General features: G+C 41.8%; 1 protein-coding gene across 2 annotated transcripts in view; it reads left to right on the top strand.

Annotated features, from left to right (window-relative positions):
* Positions 1 to 1,740: 1,740 nt before the first annotated feature.
* Positions 1,741 to 15,418, top strand: part of VPS39 (VPS39 subunit of HOPS complex) — a 47,815-nt gene continuing 34,137 nt past the window's right edge. For both annotated transcript variants that reach the window (XM_067744285.1, XM_067744274.1), the window contains exons 1-2: positions 1,741 to 1,965; positions 9,440 to 9,505. In XM_067744285.1, the coding sequence (XP_067600386.1) occupies positions 1,893 to 1,965; positions 9,440 to 9,505 (139 nt within the window). In that variant the 5' untranslated portion in view covers positions 1,741 to 1,892. The remainder of the gene's footprint in view (positions 1,966 to 9,439; positions 9,506 to 15,418) is intronic.

Raw genomic sequence — 15,418 nt, 5'->3', positions numbered from 1 at the left:
TATCTTTTTCTCCAGACTTTCTTTAAAGACCCTTCTTTCTCCCAAACTCTCTCCTGTAGAATTTTCTTTCCATGGTTTTTATTCTATGTTGTCTTATTTTCCGCTCAAAGCAGTGACCACACTACTACAATCTTCACTAAAGTGTTAAATATTTATGTAACATTTCTCTATAGTTGTGTATGGTGATTAACAACAACAAAAAAAATCACCTAGATAGTATCTCTAAGAAACAATATGAAGAACTATTCTCAGGTTAACCCATTTGCAAAAGGCTGGTGTTAACTTCATGTGCTTGTTCTTCCACAGTGAAACTTAGCAAGTGAACAGTAGCATAATGCAGCAGGATAGTTGGTCAAATATTTTTCGAGACTGGTTAGATATTAACTTGAGACTAGGCTAAAAAAAAAAAAAACCCACCCCGGCCATGTCATGTGGCTTGCAGGGTCTTAGTTTCCTGACCAGGAATTGAACCTGGGCCTTGGCAGTGAAAGTGCCGAGTCCTAACCACTGGACCACCTGGGAATTCCCAAGAACCTGTTGTTTTAAGCAGGAGTGTATAGCACAAATTCTATAGGTTGATTATTCTTTCTGCTTTCTCTATGGCTTCTTGTGTTACTTTGCTTGGTTATAGTGTATCAGTTCCTAGAAGAGGTTCAGAAGGAATTTGTAGTATCACACTGACCTGTTACCTTAGAGTTTACATTGTTTATTTTGGTCTTGGTCCTTGGGTCTGGAACTACAAGGTATTCGGCCTTCTTCTAGCACAGCAGCTGGTAATTCTAAATTTTCAAGTTGTTCAGTTTCTATGGTGAAAACCACATAGAACCACAAGATTTGTTTAGCAATTTTTCTGTTTCTTACTACTTGAAAATATTTCATTTGATTATCAGAAACAGCATTTGATAAAGATGGGACAGTATTCCTAATTTACAGATGAAGAGACTGTAAAAGTGACCAGGGCCAGTCAGTGGGTTTTTGTTTTTTAACACCTTACATCATAGACTCACTCCTTTTTTCTTTTATATTTTTCTTTAAATCAAATGCTTAATTTTATGACATGTCTGCTGTTTTCTTGGGGCTAAACTGCCAGATACAGACCATTCTTGCATTGGTTTTCAAACTTTAAAGTTCATGGACTCTCCTTGGGGACTTATTAAATGATTACTGGACTCCCCACTCCACAGTTTTTGAGTCACTAGGGCTGGAATGAGGTCTGAGATTGCCTAACAAGTTCCCAGGTGATGCTGATCTAGGGACCACACTTTGAGAACCACAGGCTTAGACTAACCCGTAAAATACAAGCGTAAGGTACTCGAACTAGTTGGGTTAATAATGGTAATACTAAAACTACCATTGAGTGCTTAGATTGTTAGCCGTTGCCAAGCGCTCACACGTTAGATAGGTACACAACACTACCATCATTTTGCAGATAAGGAAACTAAGACTTATAGAGATTGTTTCTTAAACGCCACAGCTACTTAGCTCATTTCCTAAATGGTACGTCTCCATCCCAGGTCTAACCGACACCAGAGCCTGAATTCTTCACTACCCTATGCTGCCCAAGACAGTTGTAAGATTAAAATCCTTTTTCCTTCTTGTTAAGCCCACGGCCACTCGCACTCCACGATGGAGAAGGTCGGTCCAGGGTGAAACGCAGTCTCAGTCACCAGGGCATTCCTCGAGTGTGCTCTAGGAACCGGAGCGGAAGGGGCGGGGCTTCGGTTGCGGAAGGGGCGGGCTTGGCTCTGCAGGAAGTCCGGTGTTGATGATGGCTCTATTGCCCAAGAGCCAGTAGCAGGGGTCCCGGCTCTTCCCTTGGGCTGATTCCGTCCCCACACCCGACCCGGCACAGTCCGGGAGAGACTGCGGCGGCGGCGACTCCGCCCGCCGCCATGCACGACGCCTTTGAACCGGTGCCGATCCTAGAAAAGCTGCCTCTGCAGATCGACTGTCTGGCTGCCTGGGGTGAGCCGAGGGGCCAGGCGGGGTCAGCGCGGGAGCGGCTGGGACCTTTCACGAGGCGAGGGAAGTGGACGGGAGTCTGGCTGTGTGGACTGCGGTCGAACGCCGTCAGAGAGGGGCCTAGGATGAGGGAGGGCAGAGCACTGTTGACAGCGAGGGTGGTGGAGCTGTTTGCTTTTGATGGTTTGTTTGTTTTTTTTGCATTGAACAAGTTAACAGCTATGTCTTTTCCCCCGTAATGATCGCTCATCGCTTACTTCTAATTACTGTAGCTAACTTGTTACTCTCCACTCTTAATCTAGCCGAGTGGTTGATTGCCTTATAGTCAAAATGCCCAAGTTACCTAGCTTTTCTAGGTAGAAGAGCATCATTCCAGGCTGTCATGAAACCTAACCTATAAAAACTTGCATGATCCTTTTGGGATTGGCCAGTGCAGAAAGCAGGGTCAGGTATCTCTTCTCTGCTCCAGAATACAAATGGTTTCTGAAATAAACCTTGACTCTTAACTACAAACATTATGCTCCTATCTGTGAGTGTGTGTCTGATAACCAAAGACCAAACAGAAGTAATTTCAGTCTTTCCTGTTAATGTCCAGGTCCTAGAAATCAAGGGCCATAAAAAGGTGGCTCAACCCTCAATCAGATCTTATATTGAGCCAGGTACCCATGATGGGCCTGGTGGAAGCTGGTGTCCTATTCATTATCTGTGGACAGTGCCACCTAGTCAGAGTTCTCCACATCCGTTTCAGTAAGGTGCTTTCACTCTAGATCTTCTTATTAATGTGTGCCCCTCACCACCACCCCAGCCTTTAGCAGCCCTGGACCTCTTTTTTTTTTTTATTGAAGTATAGTTGATTTACAATGTTGTGTTAATTTCTACTGTACAGCAAAGTGATTTAGTTATATATATATATATATATATACACACACATTATTTTTCATATTCTTTTCCATTATGGTTTATCACAGGATATTGAATATAGTTCCCTGTTCTCTACAGTAGGACCTTGTTGTTTAGCTCTGGGCCTCTTTAAAGTCACACCTCCACAGCAAGCTGTCCTAGGGTTAAGGAGAGAATCCTTCTTCCTCCAGATGTCTCAAGAAAACTGCCATTTTTCTGTCATTAAATGCTCTCAGTAAAAATTAAAAATAAATAGAGGAGAAATAAAGAAATTGAAAAAATGAAAGACCTGACACTCAGCACAAAGGGGCTCATTCTCCTGTTTCCTCATCAAGTATGTATTAAGTGCCTACATGGACCAGTCTCTCTGCTAGAGACAAGAATACAAGGATGAATAAGAAACAATGCCTGTGCTCCTAGGACACAACATGGCAGGCAAAGAAATATGAACAGACTACGATGCAAGATAAATGATACTAGAGACATATGCTGCCTAACATGGGAACGTGGAGGGAGGGGTATTCCACTCAGCCTCGGACATATACTTCTGAAAAGGATGGATGCAGCTACTTATCACACTGTACTTAGCTTGTCAGAATTCTTGACTCTGATACCCTGTGGGACTAGCAGTACACATATCTCAGTCTCTTTCACCAACTCCGGTTCGTGTCAGTGAAGATTGCCTGAACCTGTGCTTTCCAGAAATACAGTTTTTGAAATGGTAGATAGCTTTCACTCTGCCTGATCTCCAAGCAAACAGGAGAAACACCCATTGCCTACTAGGATGCTGTGATAGGTATTGGCTACAAGAGGCCATTTACTGCCTTGTGCCTCAAAACTACTTTATTTTCAGACTTTACCAGCACTAAATATTGCTATTTCTAGTTGTTACCCCTTCTATCTACACCATGACCTTAGGCGGAAAGTTCATCCAGGAACCTCCAGGCTTCTGGAGAGCCAGACAATATTGGAGGTGGAAGATGTCACAGAGCCACCGTAATCCATCTCCTGGGATATGGAAATGAGGAAAATACTGATGATGACTTCTCCTGAAACTCTGTAGTTGTAGAATCCAGCTGCCTCTTCAGCATCTTCATTTGGATATCTGGTTGCATGGCCAAAACAGTTCTTGATTTCAAAACATGCCTGTCCCCCTGTATCCCATAGCTCAGCATATGGCATTTCTGTTTGCCCATTTGGTTAAGGCCCAAATCATTGGAATTATTCTTGGCTTCTCTTATTCTCTTATACACCACATCCAATCCATCAGCAAATCTTGTCTGCTCCACCTCCTGAAAAATTCCACAATCCAGTCACTTCTCTCCATCTCTGCTGTTAACTACTGTTGACGAAGACACCAGTCTCTCTCATCTGAATTACTGTGGTAGTCTTCTAACTGATTACCCTGGGTTTGCCATTGTGCCATTTGCAGTATTTTAGCCACACAGAGGTAGAGTGGTCCTTTGAAAACTTAATCTAATTGCATCTCTCCTCTGCTCAAAACCCTCCAGTAGCTTCACATCACAGCTAGAATAACAACACCTGTCATCACAGCACCTGTCATGATCAGGCCTCTGGTTACTTCCCTGATTTTATCCCCTTTGTTCTTATCCCTTGCTCCTTTCTGATACTAGTTACACTGTCTTCCTTGTTCCATGAGCACAAAAGCATGTAACTATCTCAGGGCCTTTGCACTTGCTGTTCCCTCTGCCTGGCACTCTCTTGTCCTAGGTATTACATGGCTCCTTCCTCATTTCATTTGCTGAAATGTCACATAAATCTGCAAGACCTTCCCTAACTATTCTATATAAAAGAAAATACCACATCCACCAATGTGCTACTCTTTTACTCAGCCTTATCTTCTTTCACAGATTGCCACCTAATGCTATTTTATATGTTATTATTGTCTCTCTCATTCCATATTAGAATATAAATTTCTTCAGAGCAGTAACTTTGTTTTGTACATAGGTTTATTTGCAGTGCCTAGAACAGTTCCTGACTCATAATGGATACTTATTAAATATTTGCTTAATTAATTAATAGTATTAATGGCTTCCATTACTGAGTACTAATCTGTATTAAGCATTTATGAAATAATAACAACTCCATTTTGCAGAAGAAGAACCTGAAAATTTAAGTAGTTTTTCCAAGGTCACATCCAGTAAATCATGTCTGATTCTAGAGCCTGTTTCTCAAACTTTGATGTATATTCAGAGCCTATAAAAAATGTAGGGTGTGTGTGTGTATCTGTGTGTGTGTATACCCAATCATTTTTATTTATATTTTCCAAAGAAACAATGGAAAAATAAATCAAGAATGATTAAAATGGTTACCCATAGGGCTTCCCTGATGGCGCAGTGGTTGAGAGTCCGCCTGCCGATGCAGGGGACACGGGTTCGTGCCCCGGTACGGGAAGATCCCACATGCCGCGGAGCAGCTGGGCCCGTGAGCCATGGCCGCTGAGCCTGTGCGTCCGGAGCCGGTGCTCCGCAACGGGAGAGGCCACAACAGTGAGAGGCCCGCGTACTGCAAAAAAAAAAAAAAAAAAAAAGTTACCTATAGCAGAAGGAAGAAAACAGGGGGAAGTGGACAAGGAGGGACTTCTCATAGTTTTAGCTTTGGAACTAGGTAAATGTCTCATGTAATTAAAAAATGCAGATTTGGGGGCACCGCCACAGAATCATTGCATCGGAATCTCTGGGAGCAGGGCTTAGGAATGTGCATTTTAGTAAGTCCAAGTGATTCTGATGCAGCTAAACAGGGGCTGATGCTTTGAGAAACACTGTTCTTTGCCGTATGACCCAAAGAAGAGAAGTGCCCACTACCCTGTTCATCTGTGTACTCCCTGCTGTGTTCAGCAGTGGTTGTTTATCACATGAGTTTGGACTGGGTTGCAACGTTGGATGGAGCTTCACTAGGGTAATTGTGAGCTAGAGGGCTCTACCTTCCTTCCCAGGAGGAATCATGTCTAACCTGTGGCTCAGGATTAGGCCATCAGGAATTTTCTAGGGCTGACTCTTGTTTGTTTTTGCATGTGTTACCCGTTTGTGTAGTGTGTTCCACTTTCTGATGTGCAATGTTGGGTCTCAGAAGGGACTGTCTATCCCGTGCTCTGCCTGCTCTGCAGGCTTTTCATTTTCTGTGTCTTGTGTGCACGGCTGTGTTATATGATGACATAGAGTGTGCACAGGCCAGCCTGGATCAGGTCCTCTGGCCATCTGAGCCCCCACTGACGTCTGTAACCAAATCAAGCCTCTTCAGAGCTCTGTGCCATCATTACCTCTGGGTGATACACTGTTTTTCTTTTCTTTTTAATAAATTTAATTAACTTATTTATTTTTGGCTGCATTGGATCTTCATTGGTGCGTATGGGCTCTCTCTGGTTGCGGCGAGCGGGGGCTACTCTTCATTGCGGTGCGTGGGCTTCTCATTGCAGTGGAGCACGGGCTCTAGGTGTGTGGGCTTCAGTAGTTGTGGCGCACGGGCTTAGTTGCTCCGTGACATGTGAGATCTTCCTGGACCAGGGATCGAACCCGTGTCCCCTGCATTGGCAGGCGGATTCTTAATCACCACGCCACCAGGGAAGTCCCCACTGTTTTTCCTTATGAGTTTGAGGATTAGGAATGAGTATGTGTGTGGTGCTTTTACTAGTTAAAAGAAAGCTGTTAACAATACTTTGCATGTATGAGAAATGCATTTTCCTCAGCATCTCCAAAGGAATGCTTGAGAAAGGTCAAATAAAATTTCAATTTAATTTTTTTTTTAATTTCAGTGAATTTGTCTGATTCAGTTTCATGACCAATAGAGTAGACATTTGATAGAAACATCTATTGGTAAATGAACATTTCAATAAAAATGGAAAGCAGACTCTTAAAAGTCATACTTAGGAGTTTGGCTTCATATTTTGGTAGTACAGCTTCATGAGGATTTTGTTAAGCCCCAGTGTGACAGCATTGGAGCTATGCTGTAAGGTAACAGATAGCAAACACGGAAGTACACATAGAGTGAGACCAGCTGAGGGGTCCCTGGAGAGACTCTGTTGGGGAGGGCTGTTGCCGGGTACCTTGTAGAGGTAAAATTGATAGGCCTTGCAGACCAGGGTGGGAGATGAAGCTGTTTTGAAAGAGGTAAAGAAAAATAGGAACTGGCAGGGGCTTGGGGGTCACAGTGGAGAGGATGGGGAAGATGGTGAACATTATGGTGGCCTTTTTGCTATAGATTTTTCTATATGTTATAAGTGAATTAAAAAAGATTCTACTTCATTTTATTTGTATTTGAAACATTAGTGGGTGTCCTAAAAATCAACATTAATATTTTCAATTGCTCAATACAGTGATATCTATAAGTAAAGTTCTAAACATAATATCGTTTGCAAAGCAAGCATTGTGAACTGAATTCTTTTCTTTTTTTCACCATGTTCTGCTCCGACATAAATCACCAGTGTTCCAATGGAGCTAGTGTTATTTCTGATTTCCACTTATGTCATTGAGAGCACACTGTGTCTTAACTTTCTGTGCTCTGCCTTTACTTTAAAACCCAAAAGAGGACAGAGTCACTGTCTTTTTCTGGAAGGTTAAGGACATCAACCTGGAGAAATGTTCCTGATGTGGCTCCTGACCTGTTTTTATAAACATAACCATTGTCTTTCAGACAGCCTCTGGCTGACACCTATTCTTTTGAGATGGGATGCCTTAGTAAGTGCATTGTAGCATGGGGTTAAGGATCAGACAGACTGAAGTTGGAATCCTGCCACTGCTACACATATCTTACTACATGTGTGACTCTGGACAAGTTACCTAGGCCTCAACTTTCTCATCTATAAAATGGGGATTTAAGAAAAGGACATAAGTCAAAGGATAGTTGTTATAACCTATGATAAGTGTTTAGCATTTCCTGGAACACAATGCATGTTCTATAAAGTTTATCTATTTATGTCATTATCTAATATTTTATTTTGCAAAAGATCAAGAGTTTATGAAAGGAATAAGTGACTGTTACAACCTCAAAAACCTGAGGAAGTACATGCTTAACTTCCCTTAGTGATTTAATATAAATCTGTCAGAGTAATTATTTAAGTCCTTTCAGAACCTTTTGCCTTTTAGCCTAGACCGATGTCTCCCAAAATGCTGTCCCTGAACAAACAGCATCAGCATCACTTGGGGACTTGTTAGAAATGCAGATCCCCAGGCCCACTTCCAGACCTACTGAATCAGAAACTTGAGGGCAGGGCCTAGCAATCTGTTTTAATAAATCCCCAGATAATTCTGATACACACCAAAGTTTAAGAACCACTGGCCTAGACCATCATTTTTTAAATTTTAAATAATAGCTTTATTGAGATGTAATCCATATACCATACAATTCACCCATTTAAAATGTACAATTTAGTGGTTTTTAGTACATTCACAGAGTTGTGCAAGTATTGCCACAATTTTAGAACATTTTCATCACCCTAAAAAGAAACCCCGTTTCTTTTTCCCCAGTCCCACCAGCCCCATTTTCCTAAGCCTACGAGCCCCAGGCAACCACTGATCTTTCTGTCTCTAGATTTGCCTGTCCAGGACGTTTCATGTAATAGAATCATGCAATATGTAGCCTTTTTTGTCTGGCTTCTTTTATTTAGCATAATATTGTCAGATCCATCCTATTGTAGCATATATCAGCACTTCATTCCTTTTAATGGCTAATAGTCCATTGTATGGATACGTCACATTTTGTTTATCCATTCATCAGTTGATGGATACTTGGGTTCTTTCCACCTTTTGGCTATTGTGAATAATACTCCTATGAACATTTATGTACAAGTTTTTGTGTGGACATATGTTTTCATTTCTTTTGTGTGTATGCCCATGGGTGGAATTCCTGGGTCATATGATAACTCTATGTTTAGTCTTTTATGGAACTATCAGACTGTTTTTCAAAGGGCTGCACCATTTTATTTTCCTGCCAACAATGCGTGAGGGTTCCAGTTTCTTCACGTCTTTGTCAACACTTATTATTATCTGTTAGACCATGTTTTGAGATAATGAATTCTGTAAGTTTAATATGCTATGGCACTTCTTATTTTTCCTAAAGTAAAATCATCAGACCTTCAAAGGATGCCTATTAGCTGTTATTTCTGAGATCAGATACCTAGTTTTATGTTTATACTACCCATTTTATGATTTTATAAACTTCCATGAAATTTTTGGTCAGTTTCATTTGAAACAATGAAGCCAGGGACATTTTTCATTCTCTAATATGTCTCACCTAGTTAAATAAATATTTCTTCAATTAGTTGATTCTGAAACATTTCTTTCTCTTTTTTTTTTTTTTTTTTTGGCTGCACGTCACGGCATGTGGGATCTCAGTTCCCCAACCAGGGATCGAACCTGTGCCCCCTGCAGTGGAAGTGCAGTCTTAACCACTGGACCGCCAGGGAAGTCCCTCAAACATTTCTTGAATATAAACATTCCTTAGTTTTGCAAAACACCTACTATCAAAAGCAACTCATTTTCTCAACCCTTTGATTTCTGATTATAAGCTCCAGCTAAAGAAATAGGGTCTTACTAAAGCTGATGGTCCTTTTCTTTTCCAGAGGAATGGCTGCTTGTTGGAACGAAACAGGGTCATCTTCTTCTCTATAGGATTCGGAAGGATGTTGGTAAGTGGCAGCTTTTCAGAACAAAGTACGAGGTGGCTTACTGCTCATGTAAAAAAAAAAAAAATATATATATATATATATATATATATGTATACACTGTAAAATCAGTGATTCCTGGACCATTAAAAGAGTGCTTGCTTCAGCAGCACATATACTAAAACTGGACCGTTACAAGAGTGACTGCGGGTTGGCAGTAGTGCAGTGGAAAAGTGGGGAGAAACTTGTGAGAATCTCCGGGGTTTTCTCTTTTTTTCAGACTGTATTTCCCTACCCCCATCTGGGAGGTGAGGCTAGATGTTTTTTCCCTTCTCACTTCTTGGAGACTCATACCAGAAATAAGAAATATTACAATGAGAGTAAAATTCTCATGAAAATGGTATGGTAGTAGGAAAAAAAAATTAAGAGCCATTGATGTTAAAGATCTTGTTAAACTTTTGCGGGGTGGACTAGGACAGAGGGGACCTGGGCTTGAGTCAGGTTTTACTTCTCCCCAGTCACGTGACTATGAGTAGGTCCTTTCCAATGTCAGTTTCCTCTTCCATAAAGCATCTCACAAAATTGCTGGGGTCAGATGCAAGGACTTTGAAAACTAAAACTTTAATCAAATATTTCTTTGTCAGTAAAAATGTAGAATAACTAAAAGTATTTGACGTTTATTCTGTTAGAGTGCCCTCTAATGGGGAAAAAAGTACCTTGCTCCCTTTTCCTAATTTTATTTATGTTCTCTGTGGAAAATTGATGTGTTTGGATATTATACCCTGGAGCTACAGAGTATAGAAGTCAGCTATTAATGCCAGAGTAGGTTGAACCATATTAAATTGTCATTATTTGGCTATATTAGAAAAAACAAAATTTCATAGCTTTCAACCTAATATATAACTTATCATAGTGAATAGCTTAATGTAAGTGTGGAAATAGAGCCTTCTCTTTGGAACCTGTAGCAAGGGTAACATATTGGGAAAAAAAGAGTATCTTACTGGTGTAAAGGAGGAAAAAATTCTTTTTAACTCTACCCATCTTAGGTTGATTGTATGGGGACCTGTAAATCAGAGAAGCAACAAGACAAAGGAAAAGGACTTTGAGTTTCTACAGTGGCAAATTATGGGAAGGCAAATATATGGGGGAACTAATTAGAGATGTTTGTTATGTAGATTCCTCTGGTGCAGTCTGTGGGCTGATATGGGTCTCGAGTTGTCTCTAAATTGATTAAATATTGTCCTTGATAGAGAGGAGATGGGAGGCACCTTTGTAAATTTGTGTCTGGCTCTTTGGCAGATGGTGGAGAGCAGAGAGCTTTTCTTGTATCTGCTTCTTCTCAGTTACCTTCAACTCAAAATAATCCTTGTGCCAGAGTAGCATATTTTGGGGTGGCATATTCTGCTACCCTTCACCGGTGCAATTGGGAGGGAGGAAGGTACCTGGTCAGGTTCTGTGGTGGGATAAGAAGAGAAACCAGAAGATCAAAACAGGCTTTACAGTAAGTCCCTTACATACGAACGAGTTCCATTCTGACAGCCCGTTCGTAAGTCCAGCAAAGTTAGCCTCGGTGTCCAACAAAGTTAGCCTAGGTAGCCAGCTAACACAATCAGAGGTCAGGCTGCAATTTCACTCACGCCTGATGTTGATGGAACACGCATTCGCATCTTCGAAAGTTCGCAACTTGGCAGGTTCGTACGTAGGGGACTTACTGTATTTCATTTCTAAGTTTTTCAACTTTCCTTTAAATCAGGAGTCAGCCAACTTGTTCCAAAAATGGACTAAATGTTACCTGAAAACTGGGTTTGCCTCTTAGTGGGTGTTGAGCCAAAAGACACAACCAAGGCAGAGAGTGGGAGAAGGAAGGATTTATTACTTGCAACAAGTAAGGAAAACACTAGGGATCTTTCCCAAAGCACTGTCTCCCCAAACAGCAAAGTTGGGGAAGTTTTTAAGCTAAGGGTCCATGCATATTCATGAAGGGCCTTGGATAGTTGAGAGTCCAAGCGTCAGCTGAGTGAAGTGACTGAGGGTCTGAAAAGGTCAACATCATCATCCCTTAGGTTCCAGTTGATCTGGTGGTTGAGCACCTTAGAGGGGGTTAAATTCTGCAAAATCTCAAGAAAGCGAGGCTAATCTTTACCACTGAAACAGAACTGGGAGTCTTTTCACCTGATTTTTTATCTTTGCTATTGTTACTTCTCTTGCCTGCTAAAGGTTTGTTCTTTTGTTCCCTTAAGATCGTTATTACTGAGATCTGTCCAAGGACAAGCATTGTGGCCAGGCTTAGCTCACAAAATGGCTTAGGCCAAAAATAGCTTCTCTTATATCAAGAAAACCATGACTGGTTCTCTTTCTCCAGGTACCCTCTACCTTATTGACTTACACAAATAGTAAATGTTTTAGGCTTTGCAGGTCATAACATCTCTGTGGTGACTACTGTACACTGCTACTGTAGCAAAAGAGCAGCTGTAGACAGCATGTAAATGAATGGGTGTGGCTGTGTACCAGTAAAGGGTAATTTACAAAAACAGGTGGAGGACTGGATTTGACCCCAGGCAGTACTTTGCTGGCCCTTGCTTTAAATTTTAGTTCTCAGAGCCAGAATATTTGTATTCTGTGACATTGACCCACTCTGTAATTTAAAAATTAAGCCTGCCTTTGGTTTTATTCGGCTTTCAACAACCGTGTTTTGACTGTCTACTGCGGGCTCAGATGACGTGCAAAGCAGGGAGATAAAGAGAGCCTAATAGGGCTTCCCTGGTGGCGCAGTGGTTGAGAGTCCGCCTGCGGATGCAGGGGACGCGGGTTCGTGCCCCGGTACAGAGGGATCCCACATGCCGTGGAGCGGCTGGGCCTGTGAGCCATGCCCGCTGGGCCTGCACGTCCGGAGCCTGTGCTCCGCGGCGGCGGGAGAGGCCACAGCAGTGAGAGGCCCGCGTACCGCAAAAAAAAAAAAAAAGAGCCTAATATTCTTAACCCAAGAGATAATCGGTTCTTTGTGCCATCAAATACTAAATACGCTGATAAAGTAACTTGTTTAATATATCATTTCTGCATTAAGGAATTGAAAACTAAACTATAAGAATAAACTTTTCAACATACTATAGACTCAAACTGGTAATATTAATGTTAATGTGACTTGGAACCCTGGTGCCAACTGTTCCTTGCCTTGTGACCAATTCACCATGTAACCTTTGACAAGTTAGTTAATCTTCCTCAGTTTCCCCACAGGTAACTTGAATAGCAATATTAACCTACCTTAGATAATTAGGAAATCAAACTGATTAGAGACTTCACTTCTCCCTATACCCCTAGAGAACAGTTCAGTTTTGGACCAGCTCTAGTCTGTTTATGGGCCAGAAGTAGATCTGGGCCTCCATGAATCAGCCATAGAACTAACTGGGTTTCTAAATTTGAGATATTCCGAACTGAAACCACTAGATGGCATTTTGGGAGGCTCCGAGGAGCTCCAGTTCTTTAGGTCTCAGCGCAGAAAGAATTCATCGAGAGGCAAAGCGATAGATAAGAAGTGATTTATTAGGGCTTCCCTGGTGGCGCAGTGGTTGAGAGTCCGCCTGCCAATGCAGGGGACACGGGTTCGTGCCCCGGTCTGGGAGGATCCCACATGCCGTGGAGCGGCTGGGCCCGTGAGCCGTGGCTGCTGGGCCTGCGCGTCCGGAGCTTGTGCTCCGCAATGGGAGAGGCCGCAACAGTGAGAGGCCCACATACTGAAAAAAAAAAAAAAAAAAAAGAAGTGATTTATTAGAATAGGATACTTGTGAGGCTTATAAGCGGGTGGGCGAGAGCGTGCCATGCCCCGAGAACTTAGTGGGCTACAGTTTTATAATCAAAGGAAAAGTGGGGAGGGGGAAAAGACCACCTTCTTCCTCATTCTAGAGTAGGTGTCGTGCTTCTGTCCTCAGTTCCTCCTCCACGTCAGGCAAAGGAATTTTCTTATCCCTACATGGTCAAGCCAGGACTGTCATGGCGCAATGGAAATGAGCAAAAAGGTAGTAACATATGCTAAAAGTGGCACATCATCTCAGGTTTCAGTATAATGTCACCTTTTCCTTATATTTTTGTTTTTAGTGCGTGCAGAGGAGCATGTTCTAGGAATCAATAACTTACTGAGCTCACTGGGAAGGATGTGTGTCTCATGCCACCATTGTTTTATTGTTTTGGAGCATGTCTCATGCTTCTGTTGCATGGTTTTGTTGCTAAGCAAGCCTGCTTGGTTTTGCGGTTAAATAAACCAGCTTTCTTGAGTGGTCATTAACTTGCAGGGGTCTCCCATACTTTGTCTTTACTTACAGTCCCCTAGTGGGATTGACTATTTAATTTCCTACTTTGTACCTTTACTCTGTCCCTATCAAAACCTGAGTAAGGCTACGACCAGACTAACTTTCTGAGAGAGCGGGTAGTGAGATGTCATGGAAAGACTGGGTTAAGGGGACCTGGACTCTGATCTGATCTGAGCCATCCCCTTCCTGTGAGTTCACAAACGTCTCTAGGCTTCAATCTACTCAGAGACTTCAGTCTACTCTTAAACAGAGGAGTTAGATTACTTCTTACTTCTTATCTAAGATCTTAACTTTGTGTTTACTTCAGTGATGCCTCACCCTAGAGCAGTGGTTCTCAAAGTTTGGTCTTGTGGAGGAAAAATGTCACCTGCCATGTCAGTAAACAAAGGATGTGGCCCTCAAGCCATCAGGCAGCCACTGCAGCCTCAGACTGTGCGCCCTGAGGGTATTCAGGAGGGAGAAAAACAGGATGCTGGCCCTAGATAGTTAAGGTGCATATCAAAGGAATGATTTCAATGAGCCCAAGACTCTTGCATCCTACCATACATAGAAACTTGAGAAGTCTGATTTTCTTACATAGCAGTAATCTTTTGATGTCTGACTACCTGGTTTTTTTTTGTCTGAACTCCTATATATCCTGGCTCCTCCCTGGCTTAAGTCCTTAGCAAGTCTACAGAATAAAACAGAATTCTCAACTTTTAGGTTGTGCATTTTTTTCTAGTGGACAGTTTCTAGACCCCAGGAGGTTCCCCAAAATCCTTTCAGAGGAGCCACAGCGTCGAAACTTGAGTTCACAGTAACACTAAAACATGATTGTTTTTTCACTGACATTTGCACAGACGGTACACAAGTAAGACAGCTAAAACTGCTGCCCCTCATAACAAGTTCAAGACAGTGGTCGGCAGTCTTGTCGGCACCACACTGTCCAAGCAGTTGTATTTTTGCCCAGCATGTGCTCACAGTGCTTTTTTTTTTTCTTTAAGCCAGTTTCACTTAAGAATGTTCTTTGTGGGACAGTAAAAAGTATTAATTTTATTCTATCTTGACCTTTGAAAACACCTCTTTTCAATAATCTGTAATATAATGGGAAGTACACATGAAGCACTTCAGCTGTGTGCAAGGTACAAAGCCCAGTGGCTGTCTCAGGAGAAAAGTACTTATGTGATGGTTGGAGCAACGAGCTGAACTGACCACTTATTTCATGGAGCATCATTTTTGCTTGAGAGAATGACTAACAGATAGACTGCGGTTTTTCAGACCATTTGGGTGTTTGGTAGATGTTTTCTCACAAAGGAACAAAGAGAGTCTGTCACTTCAAAGAAAACAACTGGCAGTGTTTGTTACTAATGATAAAGATAGAGCTTTCAAGAGAAAATTAGAATTGTGGAAAAATTGTATCCATTCCCATGAGCTTCACAGCTTCTCCATACTTATGATTTTCCTGATGAGATGAGGGGTGATAATGAGCATGATTGTTTTTCAGCCCTTATAACAAAATGTGTCAACATTTGGAAAATCTGCGTAACTATGTGAACCAGTATTTTCCAGTGCATGAAATTTCTAAACCAAGCACGAATCAAAGAGCCATTTGAAGTGTAAGATAGACCAATGGACTTTTACAGAAAAGTTCATT

This window comes from Pseudorca crassidens, chromosome 1 (genome assembly GCF_039906515.1).
Source record: "Pseudorca crassidens isolate mPseCra1 chromosome 1, mPseCra1.hap1, whole genome shotgun sequence".
NCBI classification, from domain to species: domain Eukaryota; kingdom Metazoa; phylum Chordata; class Mammalia; order Artiodactyla; family Delphinidae; genus Pseudorca; species Pseudorca crassidens.
This window is presented reverse-complemented; position numbering and strand designations above follow the sequence as displayed.